Genomic DNA, 19,017 nt, shown 5'->3' on the forward strand with positions numbered 1-19,017 from the left:
TTGACAGAGAGAGATCACAAGTAGGCAGAGAGGCAGGCAGAGAGAGAGAGAGAGAGGAGGAAACAGGCTCCCTGCTGCGCAGAGAGCCCAACGCGGGACTCGATCCCAGGACCCTGAGATCATGACCCAAGCTGAAGGCAGCGGCCTAACCCACTGAGCCACCCAGGCACCCCGTGTGTGTTCATTTCTTTAAATAACTGCAGCTTGCAGTCTTTTTTTTTTTTTTTTTAAGATTTTATTTATTCATCAGAGAGAGAGAGAGGGAGAGAGAGTGAGCACAGGCAGACAGAATGGCAGGCAGAGGCAGAGGGAGAAGCAGGCTCCCTGCCGAGCAAGGAGCCCGATGTGGGACTCGATCCCAGGACGCTGGGATCATGACCTGAGCCGAAGGCAGCTGCTTAACCAACTGAGCCACCCAGGCGTCCCAGCTTGCAGTCTTAATAGAAACAACTTGTATGTGACATTTCTAAGTGAATGCATTAGAGTAACAACTTGACGTTGTATGCAAGGTATTCTAATTTTGGATCTTGGGAAAAATGAAAACTGGCTCTTGTGGCCTGGAGGGAATATTCTGTTTAGTGCTAGTGGCCCCGAAGTCCAAATAAGCTAAATGAAGACCATTCCAAGACTGTTTCTCCAGTCTCTGCACTCTCATTTGCCAAAATATTAAGATATTAGGATGTTAAACTTCTACAATTCCACACACAATTTATGAATATTTTGTATAATTCTGCATTTCCAGAAATGAGTATCCAGTTGGATTAGACTGTTTTCTTTTGCTCGTAGGCATTTGGCCCTCAAAAGTTGGGCAGATAAAAGCCTTGTTTATAGGATTTGACTTGCTGAAGTATGTTAGAGCTGGAATTCCTCTAGATTATGCCAGTGACTGAGAGACTGGAAAATCAGGACAGAGTGATGCCTTGACCTGAAACTAAACAATGGGCTTGATGTGGAATGGTGTACCTCTTAGGGGGTCTACTGGCCACATTCCCAGTGGGCTCTGAGAAAGGATGTGGGAGACCATTTGGTGTCCTTCCAATGCTGGGGAACTCTAGGAAGGATTATGGCTTGAGCCTATTCTAGGGATGTGGGGGCCCCTACTGACTTGAGGAGCCAACAGTGAGGCTCCCAAACCCGAACTTTGTAAGAAATATATCTGCGAGAAATAAACACTTCTTAATGTGCATGGAGGGACCCAGCCTCATATCAAGTGCAAAGCCAAAAGTCCCAGTGATTTGTCTTCCGAGGAAATGTATTTTGGTCTCGACCATCAAATATAGGAACAGTGTGGGGACAGCTTCCAGGAGTGATGGTGTGCACATGGCTCTGATCATCTGCTTAGAAATGTGTTCTTTTGTTTGGGTGCACTGTGGGTCAGAGTAAAAATTGGGGTCCTTTTTTTTTTTTTTTAAAGATTTTATTTATTTGATAGAGATCACAAGTAGGCAGAGAGGTAGGCAGAGAGAGAGGGGGAAGCAGGCTCCCCGCTGAGCAGAGAGCCTGATACGGGGCTTGATCCCAGGACCCTGGGATCATGACCTGAGCTGAAGGCAGTCACTTAACAGCCACCCAGGCGCCCCGCCTTCTTCTTCATATAGGGTTCCTCCTGTGTGTCAACGTCTCTTCTCTTCTTCTAAGGACATCAGTCATTGGATTAAGGTCCACCCTACTCTAGTATGACCTCATCTTAACTTGATTACATAAGGTCATGTTTACAGGTATCAGGGATTAGAACTTGGAACATATTTGTGGGGTGCACAATTTAACCTGTGACAGGGAGAGACAGATTTCTTCATCTTACAACATCTATACTGGCTTTGATTTTGGCAACTGTGTAAAAGAGAATGGACAGGGCATCTGGGTGGCTCAGTGGGTTAAAGCCTCTGCCTTCGGCTCAGGTCATGATCCCAGGGTCCTGGGATCGAGCCCCGCATCGGGCTCTCTGCTCCGTGGAGAGCCGGCTTCCTCCTCTCTCTCTGCCTGCCTTTCTGCCTACTTGTGATCTCTGTAAAATCTTTAAAAATAAAAAAATAATAAAAAAGAGTGGACAGAGCATGCTGCTTTTTTCAAATTCAAATAATTATTTTAAAAGCCTGTTTATTTTTAATGGTCTGTCCCCATGTAACCAGAGCTCTGAGGAACACATATGGGTGAATGAGAAGGAAGTGGAGTCTCTTTCTCATTAAGCCTCTGTCTGGAACTGACCATTTGCTTTCCTGAAGATCACAGTGACTGACTGTATAGTCTGGTTGCTTGATGAGGGCTGCTCGTTAAGGCTGCCATGCCAGAGATCCTTGGCAGCCCCTGGGGTGGCAATGGCCTCTTTGTAGGGGTCCTGAGTCCTGGCTGATGAGGTTGGAGTGACATAGTGGGGCTGCTGGCCAACCCATGCCATGTTGGAGGACAACTTTTTGTGTTCATGGCTATGCGGTCTTGTTTTAGACATCCTGGAACTGGCATGATGTTGCATTTTCTGAATCCCTAGATATGCAGTCTGCATAGTCAAGGGAGCCTTGGAGGACATTTGTCAGGGCTGCACCATCCCAGTGGGCAGGCTGTACAATGCATGCTCCTAGCGGGCACCATTTATGCTGTAGACATGGTTGATCTCACATTCGTGTACCAAATCTTTTGTTTCCAAAAATCAGTATTTTGTGACAATTCTCCAGCAGGTGTTAATAAAGTGCCTTGAAGAAGAATCACCTTTTCCTAGTTGGTACAGAGGTTTACATGTAGGATAAAGGTGGTCCTGAGGAGGAGAAGCCATCATCATGGACACTTGTAATGTTAGATCTGAAACAGCTCTTGAGAGAGGATGGTCCAACTCTGATTTGTAGGAATCTTGGCTACAAATAAAAGAAACCCAACTCCAACTGGCTAAAGCCAGAAAGGGAACTAATCGTAACTCAAGAACAGGGATGCACCTAAGATCGAGGAACATACTGGATTCAGGGACTCTGGCATAGTCAGGACCTACCTCTGTTGTTTTATGCCATCCTCTCTGCTGCTCTCAACGAATCGAGAACTTGCTTTCTTCTCTTCTTAGTCTACATCATACAGAAAAGTGGTGACAGACAACTCCTGGTGTCACATGTTAGAGATTCATTGGCCAGCAGAGAGACTGGCCTCTTCTAGGTTCCAGGGTTAAAATTCCTGGGGAGGAGACTTAATTGGCTCAGCTTTGATCAGATCAATCAAATGGCCAGTGTTGTGTGTGTGTGCGTGCCCGCGTTGTGTGTGTGTGTGTGTGTGTGTGTGTGTGTATGTGTGTGTGTGTGAGAGAGAGAGAGAAATATATACATATATATAGAGAGAGAAAGAGAAAGAATGAGACATTGTAACCACAGTAACTGAGTGGATGATGGGAGCTGAGGTGGGTAGGAGATTCTACATTCTATAGAGGAGGTCACACATTCTATAGAGGAGCATTGTGAACAGAGGTCCAGAGACAGAAAATGGCTTGTCACTGGTCACAGAGCCAGTGGATATCAGAGATAAGAGTGGACTGAGATCTTACCTGGACAAGTCTATGTGTCCTTCACAAGCCAACACTGCTTTCAACAAAGTAGTCATTTTATTGGTACAACTTCCCATTTCAAGGCAAAAAAATTTAACAAATACGTAATTAGAAGATTATGTAGCTTTTCCAGAAGAGGCAAATGAAGAAATACAAAGAGAAAAGCATTATATAAATACTCAGATGTTTCTTAGTCCACTAAATATTTTCATACTTTCCAGGGTTGACACCAAGGGGATGTTTTGAAATGGCAAGGGACACTGAGTGAGGCCCTGGGAGGTAGAATGGCAGTTTGACAATCTCTACTTCATTGGGCTTTAGGTATGTTTCAATTAATTTGCCACCCAAATTTATGAGTTAGGCTTTAACCCCACTTTTCAGATGAGGATACTGAGATTCAGCAAGGTTGTTACCCAAGTTGATGGGAGAGCTAAGATTTGAATCCAACCTGAGTTTGTCTAATACGAGTACCTGTCGATGATAATTCTTTAATATCAATCCGCATAGACTGTCTAGCTATGTATGACAAACTCTGACGAGGTATTTTTGCAGGTTTCTGGGACAATCACCGATCATCCGGTGTTGTCCTTCTTGTAACAACAGCTGCCACTTTCGGGCGCAGTTATGTATCAGATACTGGGCTAGGTTTATGATCCCATTTAATCCTGGGGACAACGCTATGAGGTTGCTATACTATTACCTCTATTTTACAGATTAAAAAAAATTAGGCTTAAATAAGCATTTTCCTTTCATGAGTATTTTGCGAACAAATCCCTATTGGTTAAATGCCTAATAAAATGCTAAATTAATAAATTAACAAAGCTTTTCTCAGAGGAACGGCGCCAATTCCGCACGCGTGATGTTCCCTCTCTTCGCCACTAGGTGACGTCACGATCAATTCCACTACAACCTTTTCTATTGAACGTTGCAGGTGATATCTCGCGAGAGCCGTGGTTTCCTCCAACCCGTTTTGGGCATGCGCGCGGCGCAAGGCGCTTTACCTAGAGGTGTTTGATGGTTTTCTGCCAGTCTTCCTAGAGCTGTTTTAACAAACAAGGCGCTGATTCCTTTCAGCAAACGGGTTCTCGCGATACTTGCTACTCTGCTTCCCCCACCCCCACCCCAGCCTTGCGCCTGCGCAGATCTCTTCAAACCAGAAGGTCGCGCTTGGAGGAAGTGGCAGCTTTAGGTCCCGTGGCCGTAGCGCCGTTACTACTTTTGTGAAGCTCCTCTCGGCCACTTGCCGAGACACCCCGCAGTCAAGATGCCTCGAATTATGATCAAGGGGGGCGTGTGGAGGAATACCGAGGTAAGTCCCCTTTTCCCGCCGTCCGCTGCCCTCCGCCCCCTTTGGCAGCTTTTGCGCACGCGCGCGGAGGTCGGGGAGGAGAGGAGGATGCCCTGCGGGGTCTGCTTGGCGAGGCGGGGGGAGGGGGGCACCGCGGGGCGGACCCTCGGGGTCTTAATCTGGTGTCCCGCCCTGCGTTATCTGAGCACCCCAGGGACAGGGACTGTGATTTAATCGCTTGACGACGCCCGAGGCACATGTTAGGCCCTTACTGAGTATTTGTTGGATTGAGGACGCGCCCCCGCCTTGGAGGAACTCGCAGTGTAGAGGGGGCGGGGCAGAACAGCAGTGAGAGTTGGTAATCTGTTACACCCCCTTCCCTCAGCCCGGCCTGGGTGCCTCTCTGGTAACTCAAATGTAGAGAAGTGCTATGGCCACAACTTTGTTCCTTCGTTGACTTCCTTGCAGAGGGGAAGCAGCTGGAGTGCCAAGTTCAGAGCCCGTATATGCGCGCAACCTTCTTGTTATCTGTTATCAAGGCATAGCTTGTCTGTCGTCACCACAGATCCAAGGCCTGTCTTTTCCTGTCACTCCGCCTCAGCCAGGATAGAAGCCAGATAGGACAAACTGCGTACGGTAGTCTCTCTGCTTCCAGAAATGCAATGGATGATGCCAATGGCTGGCTGAAGGGCAGCGGCGAAGGAGCAAAATACTAATTAAGATTTTGGTGCAGTTTGTGTTCAGAGTGCACTGAATTTGTCAGTTTCGTGAGCACATTGTATCTTTTTACGCAGGGTCTTTTTACTTCTTGTACCTTCTTGGAATGTTCTCCTCCTACTGCTTGACATCTTCCTGACCATCTTTCAAAACAGAAACTCTTGGAATTTTTGCTCAATCACTCTGTAAAAATAATTTACACCCCCAGTGGTCCCATGGCACCTCTTGCTTTACCCTTTTGCAAGCATCACATTCTCCTGTGTGATGCTGGTAAATTTCTTACCCTCTCAGAGCCTCAGTTTTCTAATGGGAATCTTCTTCTTCTTCGAGGATTAAATGAGTCAACAATGTAGAACAGTCTGGCACGAGGAGTCTTTCAGTAAATGCTAGTTGATAGCTGCTTTTTCCTAGCAGACAGCACTGCAAGAGGACCAGGTCTTGGAATCCTTAGAACCTAGGACTGTAACCAACATGAAACAGGTTGTTTGGCAGATGTTTGCATAATGAATCTAGTAGGGTGGATAACTGCTATATGTACTTAGTTGAAGATGTGTCTAAGTCTAGCAGTGTTGCAGCAAAATTAACATAAAATCTGTGACAACCTTGTCTCACAACTTGCACAGAGGGAACTAGACTGTTTAAATTTGAGAAGAGATGACTTCTGGAGGAGGACAGATGTATAAAATCAAATAACAGTGGGATTCTTGTGTAGTGGCCAAAGCTCTGCAGTCTTTTTAAATCTCTGATGGGGGGGGCGTTGTGCGGGCATGGAATGCGGTGGAATGTATTAGGTATGTATCTCAAGTTCAATGTGGAAAAAAGGCTAAAATGCCCCAAGTGCATTCATCTATTGCTCTATTATCCTTGGGATGGATCTATGGCGTACCCTTGGACTCCCCTGGAATTCGTGAATTCCATATCAGGTTGGTCCCCTGGTGAAACAGTAAATGAACTGACTGGTGTAACAGGGAAGAAATTCTTAATTCCTAGGTTAGACCTGAAATGTGGATTTTTGAGTCGAAGCAAGGGCTGTGGGACTAGGGAGAAAATGATATTTGTAGACTGGAGTGGAGAATGGATTCATTAGAGTCTTGACTTGCTTCTTGAGGCCTGGATGGGGCCCATTTCATTCTCTTGCTAAGTATGCAAGCCTGGTACCAGGTAGGTATTCAGGGAATGTTTTTTGAATGAATGAATAGATGATTGAGCTGTATCCTTTTGAGAGGATGACAGCCAAACATTGGAGAGTACTTTTTGTTAATCACTGCCAAGTAGGTTTTCTCAGATTGGGCTGTACTCCCAGTTTATTGGGGTGGGGAAGGGTTTGTGTATGAGGAAGTATAGCTGTCCTGCTGAGGGATTTTTTTTTTCCTTAATTTTTTGCATTTTGCCAGTTCTGTTTTGTTGTTTGTTATTATAGTAAACACAGTTTTTGTACTTTTCTCCCCCCCTACCTAGTGTGTGTGTGTGTGTGTGTGTGTGTTTATGACTTTCTCTTTCTTCCTAGGAATCCTGTCAGAGTTCATTTAAATTTTGTCTTTTCTCACTTGGAATTTTGTGATCGAATATATTGTTTTTCTTTGACAATTTTTTTAGGATGAAATTCTGAAAGCAGCGGTAATGAAATATGGAAAAAACCAGTGGTCTAGGATTGCCTCACTGTTGCATAGAAAATCAGCAAAGCAGTGCAAAGCCAGATGGTATGTACCACTTAATGAGTGGAAAGCAGAAAGCGACCTTAATTATGATGAGGAAAATGTCAGTTCTTTGAACCTTGCCAAAGAAAGCAGGCAATGTGATAGAACAGAAAGTACGGAGTGGGAGATGGGAATTTAGATTTAAGCCTTAGCTGTCACTTGCTTCCTGTGTGATCTTAGGCAAGCCATTTTTCTGTCCCCTCTCTCCTGTCCCTGTTTTCTCCCAATTGGGATAATAATACTTGGTCTTATCTGATGGAAATACGAGGTTCAAACAAGTTAATGTGCTTGAAAGTGTTTCGTGAAGTGTTTAGTACAGATGGACCTCAGCTTCTAGGTGGATTGCGTTCCAAAAGTTTGTAAGTTGATGTAGAACTTATTTTGCCGAAGAAGTTAATGATAAGTAATGGTTAAATTTTTAGGCTAGCTCACAGTTGAGTTTCCTTATTAATACAGTTGAAATACTGTTTGTTAAAAGGTTTTATTTATTTCAGAGAGGTGGGGGGGCACAGAGTGTGAGGGCTCTTCATCCAAACATGAAGAGGAGAAAGGGCAAGACTCCCTGCTGAGCAGGGAGCCTAGTTTGAGGTTTGATCCCAGGACTCTGGGATCTAGGGTCCTGAGCCGAAGGCAAACCCTCAACCCATTGAGCCACTCAAGTGCCCTTAAAACAATTGAAATACTGTATATTTGTTACCTCAGAATATAACTTAACCCAGCATTGTACTTGTGGTGTCCCCTCTTAAGTCACTGGGTGGTGGGCACATTAAGCTCTTGGCATGAGTCATCTGGCCCCAGCCTTGACCCATGTGGTACTAGGATCATATTTTGGATTGTGCAAGAGTGATTTAATTTCCTAGGGACCTGGGTGGGAGAAAGGTTCGGAATGTAGAAATTGGATCCCAAAGAGGAAGATGGTCCTCAGCCTAAAGAAGTTTTGATTTCTGCTTCTGTTAGTGGAGCTAAGCTCCTGACTTAATATTTAGTAAGGTTTGTATCCTGTTTGCCAGTTAAGTAAACTGGATGGAAAAGGTGGGTTGGGTGGTGTGATAGGGAAGATAGAGGATGGCATAGTAGTTTTACTAAAATTTAAAAACTCCACATAAAGCAGCATATGATGTTGGAAAGCATTTAGTGACTGTAAGTCAGATTCTTGAAGTAAGCCAGGGTGTTGTGGAAACTGAATCAAAGTATGAGACAGTGTTTTGAAAACTAGAAACAGTAAAAATGTGAGGTGTTATTGTCATATTTCACATAATTTCAAAATCTCTAATAAAAATGAATGAAAACAATTGATGAGAAGGCATATGATCATGTTTCCGTTGGGTTACCTTTTCACGCATTACTAATCTTGCATAATTTTCTTTTTTAAAGATTTTATTTATTTATTTGACAGAGAGAGACACATAGAGAGAGGGAATACAAGCAAGGGGAATGGGGGAGGGAGAAACAGGCTTCCTGCTGAGCAGGGAGCTTGATGCGGATCTTGATTCCAGGACCCTGGGATCATGACCTGACCCAAAGGCAGATGCTTAATAACTGAGCCACCCAGGTGCCTTCTAATCTTGCATAATTAAAATATAGTAGAATTTGGTGACTTAGAGAATATTGAATGGGGTCAAGTTAACCAAATAATGAACATTCTGTTGTGAACAAAGAACAGCTTTCATAATTGAAGACTGGAAGCTTGTGTTTTCCAGACACTAGAGGTTAGCATATCTAATGTTTAAATAGGATATTCACATTAGGTGACCAGTTAATGTGTAACATGGTATCTTTAATAGGTACGAGTGGCTGGATCCAAGCATTAAGAAAACAGAATGGTCCAGAGAAGAAGAAGAAAAACTCTTACACTTGGCTAAGTTGATGCCAACTCAGTGGAGGACCATTGCACCAATCATCGGAAGAACAGCTGCCCAGTGCTTGGAACATTACGAGTTTCTTTTGTAAGTCAATTTCCAAAAACAGTATTAAAATGATGTATTTCTATTGAATGAGGCTGAATAAACTTTTAGCATGTTCTGTCTTTAAACATTTAGTTGCATATCTGTCTGAGTAAAGCCAAAGTAGCTAAAGCTATTGAATTACATACTCTTAAGTCTCATATGACTGATTAAAATTATATACTTGTTATATATGTGTGTGTGTGTATATATATTTATTTTTTATTATTATTATTATTTTGTTTTAAAAGAGAGAAATCACAAGGAGGTAGAGAGGCAGGTAGAGAGAGGGGGAAGCAGGATCCCTGCTGAGCAGAGAGCCTGATGTGGGGCTCCATCCCAGGACCCTGAGATCATGACCTGAGCTGAAGTCAGAGGGTTAGCTCACTGAGCCACCCAGGAGCCCCACTTGTTAGGTATTTTTTAAAAGAATAATTTAAACATGTTAGACACATAATATGTATTTATTCTAGAAAATTGGGGATGAAGTAGTAAAAAAGCAAATAATCACCACATTGCTGAGAGTTAACCAGAACATCTTGGTTCTTAAAAATTTCTTTATTTGACCCCTGGGGATAAAAATATATGTTTATAAAAAATAAAAAATTAAAAAAAAAAAAATAAAAAAAAAATAAACTATAAAAAAAAATTTCTTTATTTGTATGGCTTTCCTGCATTTGTGATTAAGGAGCTGCTTGGATTGTATTTCATAGTGAATGGAAATACTCATTGAAATTAGAGTTTTAATACTATCTCTTTCAGGTGAAGCAATAGTAGAATCACTTTATTTTGTGAATGCCTATCTGTTTGGTTTTTGAAAGAAAAGAATGTCAGTGCTAGGAAACCCAGTATTTCTAAGACTGTATGGTGTGATAGTGTGACAAACTTCTCTGGGCCTTTTTCTAGGGATAAAGCTGCACAGAGAGATAATGAAGAGGAAACAACAGATGATCCACGAAAACTTAAACCTGGAGAAATAGATCCAAATCCAGAAACAAAACCAGCAAGGCCTGATCCGATTGATATGGATGAGGGTGAGGAATTTATTTTTTTCGGTAACCATAGATTCCTCCAGTCTCTTTTTAACTCTTTGAGTTTCTTTCTAAGTTCCTCTGACTTTTTAGAACCGCAGTTCTGTCTGCAGTAGTTATTCTCTTTCTAAATGTGTCCAGTCTTCTGTGACAGAGTGATTGCTCTTTCTGGACAGTATGTCTTTAGCTTTTGATTTTTCAATTCATGTAATGAAGCAGCGTAATACTACTAGACAGATTTCCCAAAGGCTAGTGGTAAGCCCTTGAGGATTGTTTTCTCATTCCCATTCCATGAAGAGAGGTGGCAACAAGAAGACAGGAATTGGGGTTCCAGTTCTGTTAACTAATTTGACTTCAGGCGGGTAATTTAATTTTCATGAAAAGGCAGCTCTGCAATACTGAGAGGCCGACTCATGACCCCTTCTTCAGACATTGGATCAAGAATCAGAGGAACTGGATTTTAGACTCAACATCTGCCACTTACTAGCTATTTGACCTTAGTCAAAATGTATAATCTTTGTGAGATTTGATTCTCTTTCCTGCCAGATAGAGATCTCACCCCACAGGGTTGTTGTGAAGTATTTGTTGAGATTTTAAAATTTAAAAGTTTAAAGGTAGTGGTTTCCACCTACACATTTGTCATTTGGTGAACTTTTAAAAAAACAGGTATGAGGGCCTCCACAGAAGACCTGAGTCAGTTAGCTGGAGCGTGGAGGGGGTAATTCTGGAATCTGAGTTTTTGTTTTTGTTTTTTTTTTTTTTAAAGATTTTATTTATTTATCAGAGAGAGGGGGAGAGAGCGAGCACAGGCAGACAGAATGGCAGGCAGAGGCAGAGGGAGAAGCAGGCTCCCTGCTGAGCAAGGAGCCCGATGTGGGACTCAATCCCAGGACGCTGGGATCATGACCCGAGCCGAAGGCAGCTGCTTAACCAACTGAGCCACCCAGGCGTCCCTGGAATCTGAGTTTTTTAAAAAGTTTCCTTGTGAGTCCACTGGACAGCCTTCTATAAGAATTGCTCTAAGGCATCAGTAATGAGATCTCTTTTACTGTGGGAGCCATGGAAATGTTTTGGAAGAGAGAAATAAAGGGAAAAAGGGTGTATCTAATGGGGATTATCAATTTCTTTATAATTAAATAGTAGTTGTTTACAATAGTTTTTCATGACTGTTGCTGTGCCAGTTGGCTGTTGATAATGAAGGATATAATTATATGATAAATATGCTTTACCTGTTATATTTTACTTAGTTCTTCTCAGCATTCCTGTGAAATAGGAATTGTTACTCTCTTTTATAAAGAATTGTTATTTATTTTTTTTCAAGATTTTATTTATTTATTTGACAGAGAGTAGGCAGAGAGGCAGGCAGAGAGAGAGGAAGGGAAGCAGGCTCCCTGCTTCGCAGAGAGCCAGGTGCAGGGCTTGATTGCAGGACCCTGGGATCATGACCTGAGCCGAATGCAGAGGCTTTAACCCACTGAGCCACCCAGGTGCCCCTTGTTATTCTTTTTTAATAGTTGATAAACATGCCCAGGGAGGATAAATAAATTATCCAGGGTCACATAGCTAGCAGGTAGCGGGCCTAGTTTGTTTTCTTTTTTTTTTTTTTGAAGATTTTATTTATTTATTTGATAGAGAGAAATCACAGGTAGATGGAGAGGCAGACAGAGAGAGAGAGGGGAAGCAGGCTCCCTGCTGAGCAGAGAGCCCGATGCGGGACTCGACCCCAGGACCCTGAGATCATGACCTGAGCTGAAGGCAGCGGCTTAACCCACTGAGCCACCCAGGTGCCCCTATGGGCCTAGTTTTTAACTTCGGTTTTTCTGACTTCAAAACCCAAGCTATATCCATTACGCTATGCCATATAGTGATTACATTTGTGGTTTTTCTTCTAAGCAGTACAGTGTCTCTCACATACCTTGCTTCTGTTGGAGAACTTAGTTTTTCTTCTCTTATTTCTGAAGATGAACTTGAGATGCTTTCTGAAGCTAGAGCCCGCCTGGCAAATACTCAGGGAAAGAAAGCCAAGAGGAAAGCAAGAGAGAAACAATTGGAAGAAGCAAGGTATGGTTGTTTCCGTCTATAGTTGAATAATTAGTCTGTGTATTTTTAGGCCCAGTAAAACTGTGATTTATCAACTCCATTGGGTAAGTAATAATTAGAATTGTCTAGTTCCAGTTTTGGTAATATACTTTAGTTCTTTATTTTGGAAAAGTTTTTTGAAGTTTATTTTTTTAAGTAATCTCTACATCCAATGTGGGGCTTGAACCCACAATCCCAAGATCAAGAGTTGTATGCTCCTCCAGCTGAGCCAGCCAGGTACCCCTATCTTTTGGAAAAGTCTTATTTCCCCCTTAACTTTTGCAGAATAGATACAGAGAAAAATGTAAAAAGTAAAAGTAAAACTAAAAAGATGTTGTAAGAAGTAAAAGATGTTGGCAGAGGTAATGCCCAGATAGTCACTTGATATGTTAATTTGTTCTGTTACCATAGGAGAGCTTCATTTGTTATAGCCATCTTGAAGTCAGATGGCTAGAGGATGCACAAGGCTATGTGACTTTTTGCATGACTGCCACTTAATCTTCTTGATTAGTGTTGTGCAGGCACTGGCTGTGAAATAGGAAACCTGGCTGAATGTAGAAGGAGTTAATGAGCCTTGAACCAAATTTTCAGGCTCTCATAGAAATTTTCATTTAAAAAGTGAGTGGAATTAAGTATTGCCGTGTGTTCAAGGTTTTCTCCACTTTCCCCTTCCTTTTTCCTTTTGGTTAGATCTATGATTGACATAATTTCTAATGGCCCAGAAACCAAGATGAAGTGGATAAAGGGAAAATCTTAATTGTAAAAAAGCTTACTAGCTTTTGGAATTCAGGCATTGGCGTAACCTTCTCAGCCTGCACAGCTGCCTTTTTTGGTCCCCACACTGGGAAGTGCTTCTTGACTTGATGACTAGCATGGTGTTGATGGTTTCCCTGGTAATGACTTCAGAGTTCCAGATCCTGTGATGGAGGATTCTTTCATGCCTGAGGATGCTTGTTGGCATAGCTGGCCAAACTAGACCAAAATAGTTATGTAAAGGGGTATGACTGCCTGGAACAGTAAACAAACTAAGAGGAGATGCTCAGTTTTCTGCCCAGTTTTAGTCATTTTTCTCTTTTATACACTATTGAAGGTTAAGTTATATGAGTAGAGTTGAAAAAAATTCACGTTTTCATTTTTGCCCATTGGTGTTTGGAGACCGAATATTTTGAGCCTTTTAACCATGGAGATTGGACCAAGGATCCTTCTCTCTGAGTGTAACTGGTATCGCTTGCTTTAAATACTGTTTTGCAGATTGAAATTTATTTTATACTGTCTCATAGATTTTTTGTATAATTTATACATCTTAATAACCTGTGTTGTACATATATCTTAAAATAGATTGATTTGTATGCAAAATACATTGCAGGCCTATTTCCTTTAATGCTAAATTACAGGTCTGTTTTAAAGCTTTTTTTTTTTTTTTTTTTAAATATTTTATTTATTTATTTATTTGACAGAGAGAGATCACAAGTAGACAGAGAGGCAGGCAGAGAGAGAGAGGGAAGCAGGCTCCCTGCTGAGCAGAGAGCCCGATGTGGGACTCGATCCCAGGACCCTGAGATCATGACCTGAGCCGAAGGCAGCGGCTTAACCCACTGAGCCACCCAGGTGCCCTGTTTTAAAGCTTTTTATTGATTATGAAAGTAATACACTTTTTCTCCTGTGTTGTACTATTTTCTCTTTGGGGAATGGTTGATATAATGCTGAAGCTTGGTTTTATTCAGATTTTCTGATGTCATTTGAAGTCTTTATTTCCTGTATTTAAAGAATAAAATTACTTTGTAAATGTATCCTTGCAATCTTTCTTTCAATGCAGAGCTACATTTACGTGTACATACACACACAGTAACATTTGTCTAAAATCAGGTCATATTATAGATGCTGTTTTGTTGAGAGGTTAGTTGGTAATCTTACTGGAGTTCATTGTAAGCCATGAAATCATCTTTCTCTTGCTGCTTTCAAGATTTACTCCTCGTTGGGGCGCCTGGGTGGCTCAGTGGATTAAGCTGCTGCCTTCGGCTCAGGTCATGATCTCAGGGTCCTGGGATCGAGCCCCGCATCGGGCTTTCTGCTCAGCAGGGAGCCTGCTTCCCCCTCTGTCTCTGCCTGCCTCTCTGCCTACTTGTGATCTCTCTCTCTGTCAAATAAAATAAATAAAAAAAAATTAAAAAAAAAAAAAGAGAGAAAAAAAAAAAAGATTTACTCCTCGTCCTTGGCTTTTAGCATTTTTAGCACGATGTTTCTGTTGGCGCTCCCTTGTGTTTGTCTGAGTTGGAGTTTGCTGATCGTTCTGGGTGTATAGGTTCAGTAAATTTGGGGAATTTTCAGCCATTATGTTTTTGCATATTTTATTCTTCTTTTTCTCTCTTTTTTGGTATTGGTGTTGTGCATATGTTGGTGCACTTAATGATGCTCCATATTTCTGTGAGGCTCTGTTCCTGTTCCTGTTTTTTTTTTTTTTTAAAGATTTTATTTATTTATTTGACACAGAGAGAGATTACAAGTAGGCAGAGAGGCAGTCAGAGAGAGGCGGGGCTAGATCCTGGTACTCTGAGATCCTGACCTGAGCCGAAGGCAGAGGCTTAACCCATTGAGCCACCCAGGCACCTCTTTTTTTTTTTTTTTTTTAAGATTTTATTTATTTATTTGGCAGAGAGGCAGGCAGAGAGAGAGAGAGAGGGAAGCAGGCTCCTTGCTGAGCAGTAAATTCATAATTTCTTCTGTTGGTTCATACCTACTGTTGCCCCTCTAGTGAAGTTTTCTTTTTAGCTTTATAGTTTACAAGTCCACATTTTATATTTGGTTCTTTTAAGTAATTCTGTTTAACGGTTTTCTCTTTGATGGCAATATTTTCATCTTTCCCTCCTTTGGTTTTTTTTTTTTTAATCAGTTTCCTTTGTTTTTTGAACCTAAATGGCTCTGTTGATGTCAGATTTAGTAAAATCTGATGATCTGGTTGTTCGCACTGGCAGTTTCTGTTGCCAGATTTTTTTTCTGGTGTATGGGTCATTCTTTCCTGTTTCTTTGCAGGTCTCAAATTTTTTTTGTTGGGAACTGGACACTTTAGATGGTATATTGTAGCAATTTTGGGTACTGTGTTCTCCCCACCCCTAACTTACTATTATTTGTTTGTTTAGCGAAGTGTCTTTCCTTCCCTCCCCTCAGAAATGTCAAGCCTCTGATGTTGCTCCTTATGGGTGGTATAGTCATGGGTATGCCCACAGTCATCCTGGGGGATGATACAGGTTTTTTTTTTTTTTTCAAAGATTATTTATTGGGGCGCCTGGGTGGCTCAGTGGTTTGGGCTGCTGCCTTCGGCTCGGGTCATGATCTCAGGGTCCTGGGATCGAGCCCCGCATCGGGCTCTCTGCTCCGCGGGAAGCCTGCTTCCCTCTCTCTCTCTCTCTCTCTCTGCCTGCCTCTCTGCCTACTTGTGATCTCTGTCAAATAAATAAATAAAATCTTTAAAAAAAAAAAAAGATTATTTATTTATTTATTTGACAGAAATCATAAGTAGGCAGAAAGGCAGGCAGAGAGAGAGAGGAGGAAGCAGGCTCCCTGCTGACCAGAGAGGCCGATGGGGGCTTGATCCCAGGACCCTGGGATCATGATCTGAGCTGAAGGCAGAGGCTTTAACCCACTGAGCCACCCAGGCACCCCAGGGATGATACGGTTTTTACCATACTTCTTTGACATCTTTTTCCCTGGCTATACCCATCTTTTAAACTCTGTTAATTGCCCACTGATTGCTGTATTGTTTTCAGCAATGTCGTGGGGCATAAATTTCCCAACAAACTGATGCAGTTAAATTTGGGCTCCTTTGAAGGGATAGTTTCAGAGGTCAGTGTTTGCTATTTGTTCTGACCCTAGGAAGGCCCTTCGATTTTTCTCTTCCTTGGTTCTCTCTGGGAAACTAGTGGGCCTGTAGTTTAGCCTGTATCTTCAGTGAATCTACCAAACTCCTCAGTTACCTCTCACATGTTCCACTGTTTTTGAGGGTGCGCTTAGGCGTGAACATTTTCTCCATACTCTGACAAATGAAGTCAGTTTCTTTTGGGGGGAGATTTGGAGTTCTCTGTTCTACCCCTGGGCTCTCAGTGACATACTGCCATAGGAGCTGGATGCTTTGTGTGGGCAGCAGCTGCAGGTCTCCATGGCTTGCTTCTCCTACTGTGGAAGCCTCATCTCACAGGCTGGGGCAAGGACTATTTACTGGAGCTCCAGTATTCTTAGGAGCATTGTGCCCTAAAATAGAGCCTCTGACTGGGCAGAAGAAGGAAGTCGTCCTGGGTCAGGGCAACTCTTGTTGGAATTTATCCTCTACAACAGGTTTTTGGAAGGCAGGATGGGACTTGGTGAGGTTCTGTACCTGCTTGAATGAAAGCCCGCCTATTGGGAACTGGAGCGGGAAGAGAACCCTGTGTGTTTGGCTGCATCAGCGTGGAATAGCATTTCTATCTCCCAGAGCTGAGAGGGGGTGAGAGAAGAGAAAGTGGGTCTTAATTCAGCTGCCACAGACTCTTACTTTTTTTAAATCGAGTTTTACTAGATTGGTAGCCAGGGCGCAGCGGGGGAAGAGCACCCGGCTCCGGGTGTCCCAAACCTACCAGGTTCCGCCACTCGCTGCGACCAAATCCAAATGCAGAGACAACTGGTGATGGAACAAGAAAAGTATTTCGATGAGGCCACCACCGGGGAGACCATGGACTAGCATCTCAGAGACTGTCTCCAAAGTGCCAAAAATATTTCCAGGTTTTTTGGAACAAAGGTCAGTGGGTACCTGCATGCTACCCAAGGGCAGCATGGGCAGGTCAGTCACTGTCTTAGAGTCAGTCATGCAGTGTCTCACTGGCTCGGGTAGTCCTTATTGCTCGAGGGGGTAGTTTCTGTTCCCATCAGGGGTTGCTTTGCTTCCAGGGTCTTTTCCTGAGTTAAGAGATAAGTTGGAAAAAATAACTTAATCAGTTAGAAAGTACAGACTAATATCACCCTGGGGGTAGTTGAAATCCTCTTTTAGATTTTCTTGAATAAATGTTTCTTCATGTACTGTATCTCCTTAGGATCCTTTCCAGAGACTTAAATATTTTTCCTTTCAAAAGACTTTTAAACGTTTTTTTCTTATTTTTGTCAGTATATAGGAGTGGCTTCCAGCACGAGGCTCTGCATACTGATTTCTCCCATTGATAATTGTAGATAACTTTTCTCATCATTAAATCATTAAAATTATAGTGTCATGGGAAAGTACAAAAAAGTAAAGGTGAAATAAAATTCCAACTTTTATTTTATTTATTTATTCATTTTTAAAAGATTTTATTTATTTATTTGTCAGAGAGAGAGCACAAGCGGGCACAGTGGCCCGCAGAGGCAGAGAGAGAAGCAAGCTTCCCGCTGGTCAAGGAGCCCGATGCGGGACTCCATCCCAGGACCCCAGGATCATGACCTGAGCCGAATGTGGCGGCTTAACCGACTGAGCCACCCAGGTGTCCCAAAATTCCAACTTTTAGTGATTATTACTGTTAATATTTTGGTGGACGTGTTTTGTATCTTATATGCATATGTTCACTGATAGATACGCATGTACTTTTTACACGTTGCTCTGTAATATGTGAACTTGGTAACATTTTTGACACACCAGTATGTTTGAAAATTTCTGTGGCAGAGTAGATTTATAGGTTTTTTTAAAGGTTATGCAGATAACCTATATAATAACCTATCTTACAGCTATGCAGTAAATTCTTTTTTTTTTTTTTTTTGGTTCACTGAGGCATTTTATTTGCATGTGTGTATTATATCCCTAGAAAAAGAATCCCAGGATTTTCCCTCCTGTGTGTTTTCGTTTTGCTTCTCCACGGTCCATGATGCCAGCTGAGGTTGTCAGTACAGTGAAACCAATCTGGCGGTATGGGAGCAGGTTATTCTGCCATTTTTCTAGATCTTTCAGCTGTACATCAAAATCTGGGGCTGATCACTCCACACTTGTTCAACCTGCCTCTGAGGTTCACAACAATCTTCCCTGCTCTGTAATCATCAGTGATTTCAGATTCGTCAATGTAACCGTGCTTCCATCATCACAGTGAGAAACCGGACGATGACGTCAGAGCACGGTCTAATAAGAACCTGGCATTTGCCTCTCTTTTCAGCATTGTTGATGCTCTTGAGAGCATCTGCCAGGACATTCATGTGCACCATTATGGTGGCAAAGAAAGATGGCAGAAAGAGCTCAGTAAATCCTCTTAACTAATTTCTTATTACTGGATGTTCAGATTGTGTCCAGTTATTAGCTAATAAACAGTGCACAGTGAAGTCTTATAGCTAAGGCCTTGTTCATGGTGTTTATTTCTTTTAGGCTAAAGACTGAGGAGTGAAATTTTTGGGTTAAAAAAAAAAAGGTGAGAAACTTTAGGGGTTTTATTTTATTTTATTTTTTTTTTTATTTTTATTTTATTTTTTTTTTTTTTAAAGATTTTATTTATTTATTTGACAGACAGATCACAAGTAGGCAGAGAGGCAGGCAGAGAGAGACAGGAGGAGGAAGCAGGCTCCCTACTGAGCAGAGAGCCCGATGCGGGACTCGATCCCAGGACTCTGAGATCATGACCTGAGCCGAAGGCAGCAGCTTAACCCACTGAGCCACCCAGGCGCCCCAACTTTAGGGGTTTTAATGTGTATTTCCAAATTCTCTTTGGGGAGAGCTATACCAGTTTACTTTCCATTACCAGGATGGGTGACTGTCCATTTTTTGCAT

The 19,017-nt window shown here is 42.3% G+C and overlaps 1 protein-coding gene and 1 pseudogene across 2 annotated transcripts in view; one reads left to right on the forward strand and one right to left on the reverse strand.

Moving 5' to 3' along the window:
- Positions 1-4,508: 4,508 nt before the first annotated feature.
- CDC5L (cell division cycle 5 like) overlaps positions 4,509-19,017 on the forward strand; it is a 52,929-nt gene continuing 38,420 nt past the window's right edge. The window contains exons 1-5 of one of the 2 annotated variants that reach the window (XM_045071053.1): positions 4,509-4,826; positions 7,119-7,222; positions 9,004-9,165; positions 10,069-10,196; positions 12,155-12,254. In XM_045071053.1, coding sequence (XP_044926988.1) covers positions 4,782-4,826; positions 7,119-7,222; positions 9,004-9,165; positions 10,069-10,196; positions 12,155-12,254 — 539 coding nt within the window. In that variant the 5' untranslated portion in view covers positions 4,509-4,781. The remainder of the gene's footprint in view (positions 4,827-7,118; positions 7,223-9,003; positions 9,166-10,068; positions 10,197-12,154; positions 12,255-19,017) is intronic. The other variant, XM_004739784.3, reaches the window with a different exon arrangement.
- On the reverse strand, positions 18,058-18,473 carry LOC106006892 (annotated as a pseudogene).

This window comes from Mustela putorius, unplaced genomic scaffold (assembly GCF_011764305.1).
Source record: "Mustela putorius furo isolate JIRA1106 unplaced genomic scaffold, ASM1176430v1.1 tig00003983_pilon_pilon_pilon, whole genome shotgun sequence".
Classification (NCBI taxonomy): Eukaryota; Metazoa; Chordata; class Mammalia; order Carnivora; family Mustelidae; genus Mustela; species Mustela putorius.